General features: G+C 37.6%; 1 protein-coding gene across 4 annotated transcripts in view; it reads right to left on the bottom strand.

The window, feature by feature from the left end:
- Positions 1 to 17,597, bottom strand: part of DOCK4 (dedicator of cytokinesis 4) — a 432,206-nt gene that overhangs the window by 236,360 nt on the left and 178,249 nt on the right. For all 4 annotated transcript variants that reach the window (XM_078440451.2, XM_078440457.2, XM_078440464.2 and 1 more), the window contains exons 2-5: positions 11,773 to 11,856; positions 9,295 to 9,335; positions 7,198 to 7,253; positions 2,322 to 2,418 (exon numbers count right to left, since the gene is read on the bottom strand). In XM_078440451.2, coding sequence (XP_078296577.1) covers positions 2,322 to 2,418; positions 7,198 to 7,253; positions 9,295 to 9,335; positions 11,773 to 11,856 — 278 coding nt within the window. The remainder of the gene's footprint in view (positions 1 to 2,321; positions 2,419 to 7,197; positions 7,254 to 9,294; positions 9,336 to 11,772; positions 11,857 to 17,597) is intronic.

Here is a 17,597-nt window from a genome sequence, read left to right on the forward strand (position 1 = left end):
TATTGTAGTGTTTTAGAGAATGGGGAAGTTCTCATTTGCCTCAAAATGAAAAGAGCATAGGTTCTGGGGCAGCAGATCTACCTTCAGACTCAAGTTTCACCAGTTAGAGTGGGACCCTGAATGGGTTATCTCTGGTAAGATTCGGGAATAAAAACAATCTGGCAGAGCCCCAGGGAATAAAGATATAAAATACTGAGACAAAGGCCTGCACAGAAGTACTTAGTAAAAGATGCTGCTGTATTTCTCCTAAGCTTTTTGTGGTTACGTTACTGATATTTTATTAAGTGATATTTTAAAGAATATTATTTAGGCTCTTACCAATGACATTAAAAAGAGCAACTAGCACTTCTTAAGTATTTACCATGAGCTTTTAAGCTAAATGTTCTACTACTATTAAGTCTATCTCATAAACTGCTTACAATTTACAAGATATTATTATCCTCATCAAACATCTTCCAGTGGAGAATCCAGGTGCCTTAAAAAACACTGGAAAAGAACATGGATGCTCAAGTATGATGAATCTGAACTAAAACATTGGGCTTGAAACACTCTTATCAGGAAGAGAGAAACCAAAAGGCCCAACATAAATAGCCAAGTCAACCTCATGTTCAAGGTCAAAAATCTGCTTTCTCCAGGTTAAACTTCATATTTGTTCCTAACATAACAGACTACCATGCCAGTATCTGGGGGAACTTTTAAATAACTTTCTCTCCATCTCCAGTACTCAGGACATTAAAAAGCTGGAAGGTTACTCCTAGAGCTTACAACACAGAGATTTTTCAAGCCAATCAAGTATGTCCCCAAAATAGATGCCTGCAACCTGAAAAGCAGGTAAAAATAGCTAGATAAGGCAGAATCAAGAGGAAATTCAACTTTGTTCCCCACAAGCAGCCTCATAAAAGGGAAAGTGCTGGTGCTCTAGCTCCACAAATGGATGACACTTACACTGCCATTATTTTTATAACTCGTATGTTGGGTATTTAAATGATGCAATGACCTGAACATTTCAGATAGTTTCATTTCCACGTTAATATTATGTACAATGTTATTTTAAGTGAAATAATACTTGGATTTTATATTCTTCCTGTTTAAAAAAAAAAAAAAAAAAAAAAAAACCTGAAAGGGACATCTGCATTTCCTTTGCTGCCTCTCAGCACAGAGCCCCTGAGTTCAGTTATCTTGACTTTGCATTTACCTCATTCTAGCAAAGCTTAGACTGGCATTTCATCTCAGACTGCCCTGTGGATTTTAGTAGTGAGTCCTAAAGCCACCAGCTCTAGGAGGGCATGGTCAGAGAAATCCAACATCAAAAGGGGTTTTATTTTCAAGATTTTCTTGCTTCAGTGAAATATCCTATTTCATTTTATATGTAACAGACAATAAAAACTGTCATTCTGTGCCAATGTCCTTCACTAATTTGGATTTTCTCTTTGACAAGCTGTTTCAAATCATTTTGTCAGGCTAAGTACACCTTTGTATTTTGAACGCATCCCCTCAAATGATTAAGCTGTTCTATAAACGTCTTTGAAAATAAAAGGAGAAATAGCATTCATCTTCCTCAGACATGTTCAGAGATCCAAAGTGAGGGCCCTAGATTCACCTAAGAATCCACACTCGGCCATTTTCCAGCTGCTTGGCTCAGAGCAAGTACTGTACTTCACTCTCTGCCTCATTTTTCTCATTAGTAAGCTGGGAATGATCACGGTCACAATTTCCTTGAGTGGTTGTATGGATTAAATGAGATACTGCATACAGAGTACTTCTAAAGGGTTTGCAACACAGTTAAGCTCTCAATAAAGACAATTTGTTATAATAAGTAAATACGTACATAAAAACATAACCCCCAAACATGGACCACCCCCCTGGTTTTCAAGAAACATTCCTTTCCCTTGTATATTTAGAATATTCTTGTTCATTCTGCCTAAGGAGTCTATCATTTTCAGTACACTTGAATCATTTACAGAAAATTAGAATAAAATGCCACCAATACTCCAATTGCACTGAAAAGGAATTTCTTTTTCTTTGAAGATCAAAAATACTCAGAAAGCCTAACACAAGTTCCATGTAAACCATTCTATTTGATTAGATGCCAGAAAAATCATGTTTTACATTCCTACAGTTTGAAGAAGAACTCACAAAACACATGATTAGCGGACACACAGATTACAACAAGACTATGTCTTGTGAGGCTCTGTATCTCCAATTTCTGGAGGAGTACAAGTGCCTCACAGCAGGTGCTCAATTATTAGTCAGTGCTTACCCTTGTTCAAGTATTCTTAAAACGATTCTCTATCCGAAAAACTATGCCATTAAAAAGTTACCACATAGAGCTGTTTCCACATGGTTCCCCAGTCTCTTAATGTCGATGTCATTTCTGTTATAACAGAGTCTTCAGTGGGAATAACCATTTCAAATTGTCTGTGAAATTAAAAAAGAAAAACGAAGTATGCAGGTCGTTATCATTGACAATAATTTTATTTTAAATCCTCTAAAAGATAAAACTAGAAAAGGAAACTGCCTAATTATTTTGGGTTCTGCACACAGTAATCAGGATCTTATCATAGACCTGTGTGAGGGATGTCATGTGGGTCATGGCACTGCAATACCAAAATGACCACCCACTTCATCAACGTCAACTTTGAAGAGTGTGGTAAGAAGCAACATTAACAGAAGAGTTCTGCTCCAGCCACAATTTGACCGCTGAACAACTCATTTAGCCTCCCCAAACCCAAAAGCCTTCATGTAACATGAGGTCACCAAGCTCGCATCAACTATGAGATGGCTTTTGCTTTCTAAGCATTATGACCATAGGACTCAAAGACAATGACAGACTTGTTCGATGATCAGGATATTATGTTTCGAAACATGCAAAGTGACTTAGTATTATAAATATCTACACACTGAGGTACAGATTAAACACTCCCTTGCTCTTCTTTTTAATGTTTATTAATTTCTCAGAGAGTGTGTGAGTAGGGAGGGGCAGAGAGACAGAGGGAGACAGAGCGAGACAGAGGATCTGAGGCAGGCTCTGTGCTGACAGCAGAGAGCCCAATGCGGGGCTCGAACTCACAAACTGTAAGATCATGACCTGAGCCGAAGTCTGATGCTCAACCGAGTGAGCCACCCAGACGCCCCTGAACACTCACTTGACCTTATTAACACTTCATTTTTATTATCTGTAAGTGGGACCATGAAAAAAAAAATTAGTATATTAATGTTATGCATCATAGAGCTTAAGAGCTTCTGAAATCATAAATATTCGAACATCCATTGCACAATGTTCTTCTCTCTGATTAGGGTAATATATTCTTCCTGTTTTTTCTCCACAAGTCACAACCATACTGGAAAACATTCATACCAACATCTACTAGGATATATACAGTGGTTCTGATGTTGAGAAGATACATGAAGATAGGGACAAAAAAAAAAAAAATCTAGAAGGTTTCATTTACCCTCTGTGTCTATCTTTGACATATAACAACCTTTTTCTTTTTTCAAATTGTTTCAAGTGAAAATGCCTAAGTGGCTATTATTACAACTTTTCAAAAGAGTGTTACCTGCTATGTGATGGATTAGTTTCTTAACATTGAGTATGTATTTTTTCAAGGACAATAATATGCAGAAGGTGACAACATCTTAAGACAGTGAACCAGGTTGTCTAGATGATCAAGGGAAAATTACTTCTTAGCATGAGGCTAATAACTGGTCTGTAGCTCCTTTGTGATGTTATATCCAAAGGGTGTATAATTGTCTTTTGTAAAGTCTTCTTGACAGCAAGTAAGAAAACTAAAATCTTTACCAAGAGAGCCTTGTTTCCTCATTTCATAGTGCTGTTAAAATACTTGCTCTGTTAATATTCCCCTTCTTTCTAGACCTTAAGGAAACACAGCTGAAAATGGAAAACTGGGATTTAAACCTAGAAATAAAAGTAAACAGTAGTTTATGAACTGCGACATATCCAGAACCTTTTCTCAAGTCAACATGTGGCATTTGCAAATGGTAGCTCATGTATTTTGCTTCTGAAGCAGCTGTTGCAATTTAAATGATGAATATTTGGAGATACAGATTATAAAATGATCAGATGTAAGGTCAAGAAGGGAACGATGAATTTCCAGGACAACCCGACAACCCAGTTAACGTTTAAAAAGTGGCATGACCTCAAGCAGCAATTAAACAATACAGAAGTGGCCTCGCTGTTCACCAACTATAATTTAATTTAAGGACCCCCATCAGCCCTACATAGCTCTGAAACCCAGGACTGAATGTAAAGGCAATTCAGTCTGTGAGAAGTTGATTTGGGATTTGTTCCACCAAAATGTAAATTTTTAAGAAGCTCCACAAAATCTCTGTTTTCAACGAGGCAGCTGTTTCCTCTTAATTACACCAAAAGCAAAAATCAATGTTCCAGTAGTCATAAGTAGTTGCCCCTGAAATTACATTTTGCTTAGTTACTCTGAGATATACTTTGCAGCAATTTCATTCCAGTGGGCCATCAGGCTGCTAATCTTTCTTTTTCTTTTTTTTTCTTTCCTTAAAGTTTATTATTTATTTTGAAAGTGAGGGGAAGTGGAGGGCAGAGAGAGGAGAGAAAGAATCCCAAGCAGGTTGTCAGTGCACAGCCCGATGCAGGGCTCAAATTCATGAACCAGATCATGCCCTGAGCCAAAGTCAAGAGTCAGATGCTTAACCAACTGAGCCACCCAGGCAGGCACCCCAAGCTGCTAATCTTGCAGTAAGAGAGGCAACATCAAAATCCTAAACAAGTTCTTTGGGAAAGCAATCATCTAGCAATATGTGTTCTCAAATGTTTTTCAGACTAAAGTTTTTCTTCCAGTTAATAGTCCTAGAATCTAGGGTCTCAATCAATTCCAATAACAAATTCTTCTTCTTCTTTTGAAAATCATTGTGGGCTCTACCTTCAGTGTTCTCTGCTATTTTAATGCTCATTATGCCCTGTATCACACAGAGAACCCACAACCAAGTCTTAAACTTACACAACTAAATTTTGAGACAACTTTATACATGCTTAAACTTCCTCAGGCTCAGGGAAGGGGGTCAGATACACACCAGTTACTGCCTAGGACAAAAATTTATAAATAAAAGAAGGAATTTATTTTGATAATGTCCCACCCAATCTGCTTTGAGAGGTAGGACTTCCAACGGGTCAAGTGAGGACTGCTATCATCTTTGCTAACATCCTCTCTTTCCCTTGGTCAGAGTGTAAGGTGTGGGCTGAGTGGCTCTTTGCTCTGGAGAGTTGAAGGCATAGGGCTGGGCTTGGGACAAAGGCAACAAGGAAAACTGATTGCATGGGTTTGCCCAGGTGGACACTTTAAGGGTCAGGGTAGAGACCTTGGGGGTTCCACCTTGTCCAGCCCAGATCACTAGGGCAGAAATGTCAGAACAAAGAGTAAGCTTATGGTTTAAATATCTTCTAGAGGTTCCTCTGGTTTACTTGAGGGGAGCTGGACAGCATCAAAGTGAGCCTGGTGGGAGGGTTCCAAAAGGACTGATAACTCTGCTTGACTCATTTCTGGTGGGTTACAGCTGCACAACATTCCCAAAGGACACACATTTATTCAAACAGTAGTAGTAGGGGCCCCTGGGTGGCTCAGTCAATTGAGCATCCGACTTCACCTCAGGTCATGATTTTGCGGTACATGAATTCAAACCCCGCATTGGGCTTGCTGCTGTCAGCACAGAGCCCACTTCAGACCCTCTGTCCTCCTCCTTCTACCCCTCCCCTACTCGCGTGGGCTCTCCCTCAAGAATAAAATAAACATTAAAAGACCAAAAAAAAGGTAACTTTCTAAAAAAAAAAAACAGTAGTAGTGGTAAATATTAATATTAGAATTACGTTTTTAATCTATTTTAAATAATTACTACTGCTACTAGTAATGATAGTAATATTGCTTAAAGTAGCAGACATATAGGGGTGTCTGGGTGGTCCAGTTGGTTGAGCCGCGACTCTTGATTTCACCTCAGGTCATGATCCCAGTGTTGTGGGATAGAGCCCTGTTTCAGGCTCTGCAATGACAGCGCAGAACCCGCCTGGGAGTTTCTCTCTCCCTCTGTCTCTCTGCCTCTCTCTCTCTCTCTCAAAATAAGTAAATAAACTTTAAAAAAAGTAACAGACATATACATACAAGACATATAGTATAAGGATCTCCTAGACTCTAAGTTTTATCCATATAGGAAACTCTGAATGTATTTATACCATAGATTCTCAGCCACCTGCAGAGATTATTTCACTAGATCAATACTCTACCTTTACAGACAGTAGATATAAGAATCATCCATTTAAATAGCATCCTTGGAACTTTCTTGGTAAAACTCAAATTTGAAGATCTCATTTACTATACTTTAAAATGTGCTTTAATAATTCAAATAAATTGCTATTTTTTTTTCTATTTGAAGAAAAATGTAATTTTGCAGTCGAATCTGTCTTCTTTCTTTTGTCATAAAATGACAATCATTCAGTGATCCAGGGCATATTTCTTATGGCACTGGCAGCAAATGTTTGGATCCAAATCCACAGTCCACTTACAACGAATCACCCGCTCATGATAAGCAGTTAAATAAGCAAGTTCTACCGTTTTATACTATGGTATTTTATTTGAATGACCCTGCTATCCTGACAGCTACTTCAAGAACTTTTGCAAACAGACTGGAAAGACTTTTAAAATATATGAGAAATCTTAGGTGATCAATGAGCTCAATCAAACAAAGTACAGAAATTCCATTCCCTAAAATAGAAGAGTGGCTTTGTGAAGAGGTGACACGAAAACATGGTATTATCCCCATTTAGGGAAAAACAGTCAGTCTTGGGTGCTTATAATCAATGGTAAATCTAGGAAATTCCCAGGGTTTGAGACATGACTCAGCACTCCATGGGTTGACTGACATGCTTTCCTATATAGCAGAAAACCAAAAAGAACCCACTCCTTGTGCTTACAATTAGGCTGATTCCATGATCTGTGGACAATGAGAGACCTCTGGTGCCCTCAGACTCTCTTCAGGTCTAGCACACATAGACGGAGTGCAGTAAATTGTCTCCACCAACCGCCCTCACCAGACAACACAGACAATGGCATGATCTCCTATAGTTCATTTTTCAAGACAATTACTAAGCCTTTCAAATTCTAAAATAAGCAATGGTTCTGTGAAAATCCTCCATTAATAAAACTCCTTTCTTACCCTTTGTTCTTCACACAGGCATTTTTCAAATGAACGTAGCTGGAAGGAAAGATACCCTGGAAGAGAAAACATGAAGGTTATGGTGCTAGTGGCTGGATAAGGGGGGGGGGGGGGGGGGGTTGGGGGGGTTGGAAAGGGTGTTCACAAGTCATAGGCATACACTACAGTCATACAGCCAGAGCAATATCAGAAATAGGAAAAAACATCTCTATCACACTGGACCCATCCTTTTATTTTCCACCACTGACTAGTTTACAAATTCAGGGATTCTCTGAAGCAAATATAGTAAAAAAAAAAAAAAAAAAAAAAATTAAATCTCACTCAAAAATCTATTCTTTACAAAACAGAGTTATTTAAAAATTTTCAGGAATTCTGCATAGAATAGAAAGCATGTTAGACTGAATTAAATTTTTTTTTAATATTGCATGATTTTCAAAGAGGGTTCTTTGTTTTGGTAGTTGTTCTCTTACTTCTCTCTCAAACACTCGTGGCTATTTTTAAATACAGACACACAAAAAAATCACCGTGAATCGAGAGACAATACATATATTATGTGTTATGGAAGATCTCTGATGAAAACATAGCAGGAGTTAATCAGCAGGCTGCATTCTGATGGAACAAAAATTAAACAAAAGACACACGCTAGCTTAAAGCTTTTTATTGTAGAGAAAAGACAGGACAAGGCAATTGTTCCTTTGTTCTAAATGGGATGTTGAAAGAAGCAACATAAAAAAAAAATTAGCATCAATTTTATTGTCCATTAAATGACAATATCCTCTGAATGATTTTTGATGTGTAATCAAATGACAAATTCAATTAAATATTTAGGAAAGCAAATGCCATTTGAATATGTTATCACCATTGTGGATCCAAGGATAACATAAAATTTAATAAGCAAATTCTGTACATACAACAGTAATAAACAGATATACATGTTAAAAATATATTTTTTTCCTTCAAAATTTAAATTAACTCAAAATGGTAGGATTAACAAACAGAGTAATTATAATTAATAAGAAAAAGTCAGAACTTGAGGTTAGAAGAGTGGTAGAAATAAGTCCTATTTTTCTCAAAATTATTCTAAATAAATAATTAAGTACTAAAACTATATTTGCATGTGCCTTGCAGATGTCCAAAAATAACTTTAAATAAGGACTAAAATATTAAAAATATGAAATTTCTATACTCTTTTGCCCCTCAGGCTTTCCTTTAGAATGACCAAAAATAAATAAAAATACAGTTTTTACATACAGCTGGATGATCCAGAGAAAGGTATAGTTAAGCAGAAAGGCAGGCAGAAGAATTTCGATTACTTACATTATATTTTGAGAATAAGAAATTATACAATTTCTTATCTAAAATCCTAATAAAGCCAGAATTAAACCAACAAGTGAACATGACATGTAAGAGAGTATTACAGAATGTACAAAGCATGGCTAAAGGATTGAGAAGTTAAAGCAGAGTCACAGATAATAGTAAGGATTAGTTCCAAAGTCATAAAGTATACACATGAGAGGTAAAACAAAAATCATACTACTTCCTATTATAATTCCTGAGGATGTATATAAACATATAAAGGACAAGGAGTCTTAGCTTCTGTCTGGAATGGTAAGAAGGGGAAGCTCTTTATAATATGGTTTCCCCATGTTTCACCTGCCCAAACCCAAAAGGGACAAGGTTGCTGAAATAAACGTGTTTCTCCACACTATTTTACAAATGAAACCACAGAAAACTTAAAGATTAAATACCTCTAATTGATACTTCTTTTGGAATATCCATTTACCCTGAATTTTAATTTCCCCTTGAATTTTAATTTTGCCCTCTGCTAAACTAACACTTCAAAAAGATTTTGTTTATATATAATGAGCTTATTAAGGTCTTCTCAGTACAAATTGCAAGAGCTATGTTGGATTACCACTTGAGTAGCATGTCTTAATGATAATCCAAGTTCAAAGGAATTTTCAAAATTATGAAAATCTGAATTGCCATTTGGCATTTCAACTAAGACTTCCAACTGTAATTACAACTGTAAAATGAAATAAAATAAAATAACTTTAAAAAAATTCTGTAATTATGGTTAGGAGTAATATTTTTTACCTTGACATTTGGGTTTTTTAAAGCAAATCCTCTGTACCAGCCTGTGGAGAAATAATCATGGTCATTATTTTGATTAAACCACTGTAATGTTTTAAAGAAAAGTGATTACAAATCAATCTGTCCTTTACTGATAGAATTTTACCCTATATGTAAATATTCTATGTATGAAAAGATGGGGGTTGGAAATAAGCTGGACTATAGCTCAAGAGACTACTAGTTTAAGTATTCTATTAATACAAGTATTTTAAAAATTCTAATGGAAATTTATATGAAAAATAGAAACATGCATAATAGAAGTACAGGGTTTGGAATCAAAAGATTGGGCTTAAATTCTGGCTTTGCTACTTATTATTTTATTTAGGGCAGGTTAATTTACCTGAGTATAGTTTCTCTACTTTTATAAAAGGCTATACACTATGTCTCAGGGAAATTTAAGAATCTGCAAAAGATTTAATATGTTTCCAATTTGTCTTTGCCTGACTACAAGGTCCAGACCCTATCACCAAACAACAGGGCTCAGCCAACAGTCATAGAGTGAATTTTCACATCCTTCAGCCCATCATCTAGGGTTAGGATCAGTCTGATAGCATAAGAAGTGGGAAATCAGTTATCATCCATTAATAACAGTGATGGGCACTCTTATCAGCAAAATGTTCTAGTAATGATCTGACCCTAATTTTTATTCTATAGAATGCCTATGACTTAACCTCCAAGCAATTCTGTATCAATTGTATAGCACTATCCCTAAAGAGTAACACATCTTTTTACTGCTTAAAACAAGCACAGAGCATATATATGAATATATATGGTAAATAGATAGCCCCCTATAAATGTATTATTTTCAACTTAGAATTTCTTCAAGCACAGAACCATTTTGTTTCTTGGTAAGAAATTATTTTACCATGTAACAAATATTCTGTTGAATTGGACCTTTTAACAAACTGAATTTTTAAAAGGAAATATTTGAACTTGTATTTAAATATTTTTGTTCCTCATAAGTTTTCTGAAACGGATATATTGTAAAATGTCATACTTAACAGCTTTAAAATCAGTCTGAAGCAAGCAGAATGAATTGAGCAGAAACTGTATATCTCAGGATTTATTATATCCCTGAAAGACATATCCAAGAAATATATCCAATGTTAAATAATTATTCTAACAGAAACCAAAACTTTTTGAGAACTGCAAAAATCTCATACAGAGGTCTCTGTCCAATTACATCACAGAGAAAGGTTTTTAGGTTACAAAGGAGCTATTAGCTATGAAGCCCATTTTTATGCACCATTCCAAAACAGATTTTATATTTACCTGTACACAAAGTAAACATAGACAAAATGCATCTGGCAATAACAAGAAAGACCTTACTATATATTTTCTTTAAATTTTTTAAGATTTATTGATTTTTGAGAGAGACAGAGTGTGAGCGAGCAGGGCAGGGGCAGAGAGAGAGGGAGACACAGAATCTGAAGCAGGCTCCAGCTCTGAGCTGTCAGCACACAGCCTGACATAGGGCTCAAACACGCAAGCTGTGAGATCATGACCTGAGCCGAAGTCGGACGCTCAACCGACTGAGCCAGCTAGACAACCTGTATTCTTAAAGATTTCATTTATAGTGGGCAGAATAAATGTTCATGTATTAACACCATTTAATGCCAGGTTATAAGTGAACTTAATAGTTCTGTTTTGGGGAATACAGTTTCATGGATGTTATCGTATTATAAATTCCTACTGAAGATAGCATTTCAGAAGAAAATGAGTATTTTGGGATATACTAGAAGGGCTTTAAAATGTGGCCATTTTATTAACAAGAAAAAAAGAGTAGTCATTTCAACTGGGATCTTTTTAAATACTAGCGTTCAAGTCCATTTACAGGAATGGAAACATCTGACGACATACTAAGTATCTTGATTTAATGAGTTACATGCTGCATAAATCAATAATAATCATAAAATTCTTATAGTATATTCCACAAACATTTCAAATGCATTGAATAACTTTAGTTCAAATTTAGGGGTGGAGAGAGGACTGCAGGACCAGAGCAGAGTTGGCCTTGGCTCAAGCCTTCCCCAAGGCCTCTGATTACCTAACCTTGCAGAAGCCATTTCTGCTCTGGATGTATGTTTCTTCCTGTCCTGGGCACCTACAAGACACTTGAGATTCTGACAAAGACCTTCTAGTTTGGCACTGAATCACGAACTCCCACAAATACAGTAGCCTCAACTGCTTTCTATGTTGGCATCTAGTGAATATAAAGACATAACATCAGGAACAATAAAATCAGCTTAAAAATAGCAAATCATGCTTTCCCATAAGCCAGACATTGCAAGAAACAAACTTTGTCAAAATGGTTCACTGTGACCACTGGAAAAATTCCAGAAATCAAGAGGAGGACAGAATTTGTAAACATTACGAACTGTCCAGTGGTGAGGAGGTTGGGTATATAGCTTCAAACCACAGGGGGGTAACTAGCCCACTTACCATCACACTTCTCCAGGATCTGAACTGTATCTCCAATTTCCAATGACAGGCCATATGGTACCGTTCCTCGAAAGCTGGCAATAACTGCAAGAAATGTTATAGAATATATGAAGATAATCATATTGGTTACAGCCAGTTATACTGCTTACTATTAAATGTTACCGACTAGGAAAAATGAATGTGAAGAGGAAGTACACTTGGAGAGCTAAAACCTGCTGTCATGCTTAAATGTTACATATTTTTGAAGAGAGTCAGTCTTACATACTTTACCAACTTCCAGGTCAAATCAGTGTTACAAATACGAATTTCAAAGATAGGGAATTTACTAAAACAATACAAAATATCAACACTAGCACTCAATAACCTGTGTGACAAAGATATTTCCTGAAGAGCCCTGGAAAGACCTGTGCCATTGTTACTGCTATATTCACTCTTCATCCAGACACCTCGCCCGTAATAGTTACTCAAAAAATACGTTTTCAATAACAAATGACGAATGCCTATCTTTCTTGCTGTGAAGCTTGGTTTACATTTCTATGATGTTGCTTAAAAGAGATTTCTTTTCCCCAGACTATAAACTCCTCAAGAGAAGCGATTGCATCTATTTGTTTACTATACGAGCATGTCCCCAGAGCTTAACCAAGTATGTGGCATGAAAGCAGTCTCTTGAGTAGTAATGGATAGTAACAATTTATTTAACTCTGACTGGACTCCTCTCCTAGCATTAAACACAGAGCCATGATGACAATCCCCATATGGCTTAACTCTCCTGGAATCGGGCGTGTGTGTCCAGGGGTAAGTAGGGTGTCACCATTTAGCCTTACCTAGTGATTAGAGACTGATTTCTGAAACATTTCACAGGGCTGGACAGGACTAGGATGTTAAAACCAGAGAGAAAGTATGTATGGGTTAGTCACCTCTGGGTACCTTGAGGATCTACAGACAGGTTGAAGCACAGTGATTCCCCCCAGGAGAGCAATGCCTGAGTCAAAAAGGAGATAAGGATGGAGAAATAGAAAAAAATGCACCCCAACACACGAAAAAGAAGAGACATGTTCTGTTAAATACTATGAGCATCATATTGAACTTGCAATTCACGTTTTAAAAAATGGTAGTAAATGCTTTGACTGCATGGTTTTTAAAAGACCACAATTTTGGAAATCCATTTTATAATTCTGTCTTAGACAGTGAGATTTAGATACAACCCCAATCCCCAAAATAAATTATTGCCACTGTTGTGAACGTACTTTAAAAGCTTGAAGAAACACATGAATCTGTCAAAAATCAGAACATGCCATAAGTAATGGGCTTTTAGAGAGGTCTAAAACTCTTCCGTAATCTCCAAACAAAATTAACAGTAGAGATCAAAACACACGACAGAAAACATAACCCATGGTACATGAGATGGATGAAAATAATGGTATAGTAACCAAGTTAGAACATTTTAGACAAGCACTAATTCATGATGTCATTTTTTTTCTTTTTTTTAAAGTTTATTTATTTTTGAGAGAGAGAGTGTGCACACCCGAGTTGGGGAGGGGCCGAGAGAGAGGAAAAGACAGAATCCCAAGCAGGCTCCGTGCTGACAACAGTGTTTAATCTCATGAACCGTGAGATCGCGACCTGAGCCAAAACCAAGAGTCTGACACTTAACTGAGCCACCCAGGTGCCCCCATGATGTCATTTTCTAACTATAACCATAAATACCATATGACCTCATACTGAGGTACTAGAAGATGTTTGCTCAAAAAATAATCAAGGGTCTGTATATCTTGACAGATTATCTCAAGTAACTTTCAGAGAGCTCTTACAAGAGATCAACAACTGAAGACACAGTAGACTGATAACACTTTAAAAGACTTCAGAAGAAGCTTGCATCCAGAATTGCCTTTCTTCATTCATGAAGTTACCTCGACTGCTCACAACCCTGGTGGTTCCACACTGCTCCGCTTAGAGATCTAAGCACACAGAATTCCCAGCACAGATCTGTATATAGCTCCTACTACTCACAAATGCCCTTGTAACTCCCAAGGCTGCATGTTCTCTCCTAGCCCTCAGCACCTTCTTGAACACAGTAGTACCATCCATGGACTTCATTTCTTCCCCTCCCTTTACACTTCACCCCACTCAATCCAGCCCTCACTGTGCTCTGAAACTGCTCTACTGAAGTCACCAGTCCCCTAACTGTGACTTTGCATATCGCCTTCAGGAGTCTATCCTCTCTTGAACTGGGTCTCTCACACTCCCCAGCCTTCTTCTATAGAAGTTCCTTCCTTTCTTAGCTCTCTTAAATGTTGGTGTCATCCAGCATTCTATGCCCAAGATGCTGAGGCATAAAAGCTGGGGTGTAGGCAAATAGCATCAAGTTTGGTATTGTGAGACATGAGTTTGAACCCAGATCTTAAACACTTATTAGCTTTTTCATTTTAGTAAAGGCACCTCTCAAAATCTGCATTCATTACCTGTTCAGGCAAATGGGGGTAACAATAAAGGAATTGTAAAAGGTAGTGGAGGATTAAATAAAGCACCTATCAGAAATAATTTACTACACACTAGGTACATTCTAGTCATTTAATGAATACTTCAATTATTTAAACTGTACTTTTTCCTTCCTATCCATATACATTCTTCCTTTTTGGAGAGAGAGCCAAGCCTTCTAGAATCACCTGTTGACAAATGGTTTGCCAAGTCTCTCTCCAGTTCTGATTTGTGCCCACAGAATCTGACACAAACTTGGAAACTGTAGATCTCTGTTCCCATATCTAAACACCTAAAACCGAGCATACTTCCAACTGAACCCGTTATCCTGCCATCCTCTAACCAAATCCAGCTATTTTCTCTCTCCCAATCACCCATTCTGAAATGTTAGTCTAAAATAGTAGTCTATTGACAGTCCTGCTTCATCCTGCTATTACAAGGTGGATTTCTCTGTATCCCTCAACAGGGCCACTGTAAAGCCTTCTGGGATGCCTCCCTGGATGTCCTTCCTCAATACAATGTCCACAATGCCACCAGTTACCTTTGATTCAGTCACCTTTGGGTTTAAGGTTTTGCAGGGTTTCTCGTCTGTATGTGTATGTGTGTGTGTGTGTGTCCGTTTCTGCATGTGGCATCAGGAAAATTTTTATATTTCAACTATTCGATTTGATTTCCTTGGATTTCCTTGGCTCCAAATATGGTGTTGTGTTCATCTCTCCCCATTTGCTATTACGTAAAAAATTAATTTGGATTAACAAATATGCATATAAACCTAAGTTAGAGTCAAGGATTTTAAAATTTTTACCTAAGATGAAAATGTTAAGTGTAGAGCATAGCCATCTTGAAAGCCATACCATAAATAGCTGCCTTTTATCATTCATAATGTTATTCCTTCATATAATGATAATCAGTTTAATACCTATTAACAATTCATTTGAAATTAAATGGCTGGGAGAAACAACCTCATAGAGACTCATAAGTATTTTCTGTGAAGAAGGTAGAAAGAAAGCAAAATCATTCTGTGAAGTAGAGACCCATACCTCAGTTTCAATGATACTGTTTGTCCATGCAAACAACAAATTCATTACTTAAAACTTTTAAACAGCACAGAGAAACTCAATCACAGAGTCCTACAACTTTTCAAAGCAAAAACAGAAAAAAAAATAATTAAAAAACTACTTGAAGTCAATGAAGTAGGTCTACCTCGCAGACAATAACAAGTTCTTCATCGTCATTGTCAAAACAGTATTTACAATGATTCTACTTGCCACAATTCAATTCAAGTCTGGCAAAGGCTGCCCTTGCCCTTTATGGGCTGACAATCTAAGATGAATGGAATGTAACGTAAAAGAATAATAATAATAATAATGAAAATGCTTTGTCCCTTCTGACATAAAGGAAAGAAACTCATCTCTCAAAGTCAGAGTTTTGGCTTCGTCTTTCTAGTAATAGTATCTCTGACTCATGAACAGATTGTGGTCTGAAAGGTCACCTGTGATCTGACTATTTACAACACAGAACATGGTATTGTTGGTCTCAAGTTCTGAGATTAGCCCAAGAATCCTGTTTGATACAAAAATGAAACTCCTTGTTTTTTTGCCACAAAAACATGTGCTATGATTGCACCAGAAACCAAAAAAACAAACAAACAAAAAACCATATTGATGTGAGTAGTTGTATGATTTTGACACACAGCAGTAGCAGTTAGAAGGCAATGATGAAGCAGGCACGGACTGTGCAGGCATGCTAAACAAACTCTTGCGCAGAGCACATTTAGAACTGGTTCTTGCCTATGTCTGCATGCATTTCACATTGTACATTCAGCTCTAGCTTGCCATGGATATATCTATAGTTAGGTTGATTAGTTTTGAGTGTCATTGGTGGACTTCTGAAGAACCTGGATAAGAGCTGGAGCAAAGAGAAAAGGGAAAGGGGATTAATGAGAAATTCTTTCCAGGGACTCTATTTCATAAAATGGTGAACTACAGAGGAAAACAAGGGGCTACCTTCTGTGCACATGTACAATATCCGCCTGTAGGGAGAGACCAAATGTGGTGGGGAAAAAAAGAATACTACTCGAAGCCAAGACTCTTCTTTCTTAATAGCTGTCTGGAATAGGGCTTGAGGGCAGATGGTCATCACTTGGAGATTTCTATAGGTACCTGGCTATCAGTATGACAGCAGGGCTGTGGAAGCAGGTGGCTCAGAAAGAATGAAGAAAAAATTTAAATGAATGTGGGATGGGGAGATAAACTGGGAGCTCCTGAATGCTGCTTTGATGCTGGAAATGAACTAAGAAAATGAAAGAAATGCTGTGCTCCTTCTCATCCTCAGACTTGCCATGACCTTGGGATCTGGCTCCGTTCTGGAAGTGGGTCACGCCCCCAGTACACCTTGCAGCCACACCTGAGAGCACAAGCACAGGCACACTTACAAGCAGGAATCCATTCATATGCCACAGTTACTACGGTCAGGACTTGAGCACGTCCCATGACTCCCTTCTGGACTGAGTGAAAAATCACAAGCGTATTGAATAAAACATATTCATTTCTGACACTTCACAAGTATCACCTGAAAATGTATTGCTGTCCTTGACTGTGAAGAGGATAGGGAACTTCATTCTGCTTGAACCACTGCCATTTGGATTCAAGGTAAACATAAAGTGTGGTAGTGGCTGCTGCAATACCAAGATCCCTCTCCAGAAATGCATGACTTATCCGTCCAGCTGCTAAGAGCATTAGGGCAGGCAGCCCTTGGCTGCCAGCCCCCTTCCGGAACTGTCTCAGCTGTAAAGGGCTGCTTTGCCCAAGGTCACGCCCTCCTCCCAGGGTGGCTTGCATCTAGTGACTGCCCGGGTGGGAGTTAGAAGGCCAGATCCTCATGCTGTAACTCGGTACAACTAGCTCAAGCGACGAAGGCTGTCCAGGCTTGCATCACAGGTCAACTTCTTCTTCTGCCTTGTCCTGCTTCCTTCTACTCCCGTCCATGGGTGTGAATCCTGAGAGCACTCCCTGAGTAACATCATGCAAACTCATCTCCAGCTCAGAGTCTGCTTTCCAGAAAGCCCAACCTGCTACCAGTTTCAAAGCTTTACCCATTCAGAATTTATGTCTTCCAAAATTTATTTTCAAGGGATAAGGAAAGTAACCTTATTAAAATTACTACTTTGTGTTAAGGGTTTTGCTAAATTCTTTATGTATTATATTTAATCTTCTATGATGTAGGTACTTCCACTTCCCATTTTAGAGATAGAGAAAAAGAAGAGGAAAAGAGACAAACAAGGCAACAAATCAATGATATTAGGAGGGAATTATTCCACATGAAGATTTATTTGAAGACATTGTCAC

This window comes from Panthera onca, chromosome A2, assembly GCF_046562875.1.
Source record: "Panthera onca isolate mPanOnc1 chromosome A2, mPanOnc1 haplotype 2, whole genome shotgun sequence".
Taxonomy (NCBI): domain Eukaryota; kingdom Metazoa; phylum Chordata; class Mammalia; order Carnivora; family Felidae; genus Panthera; species Panthera onca.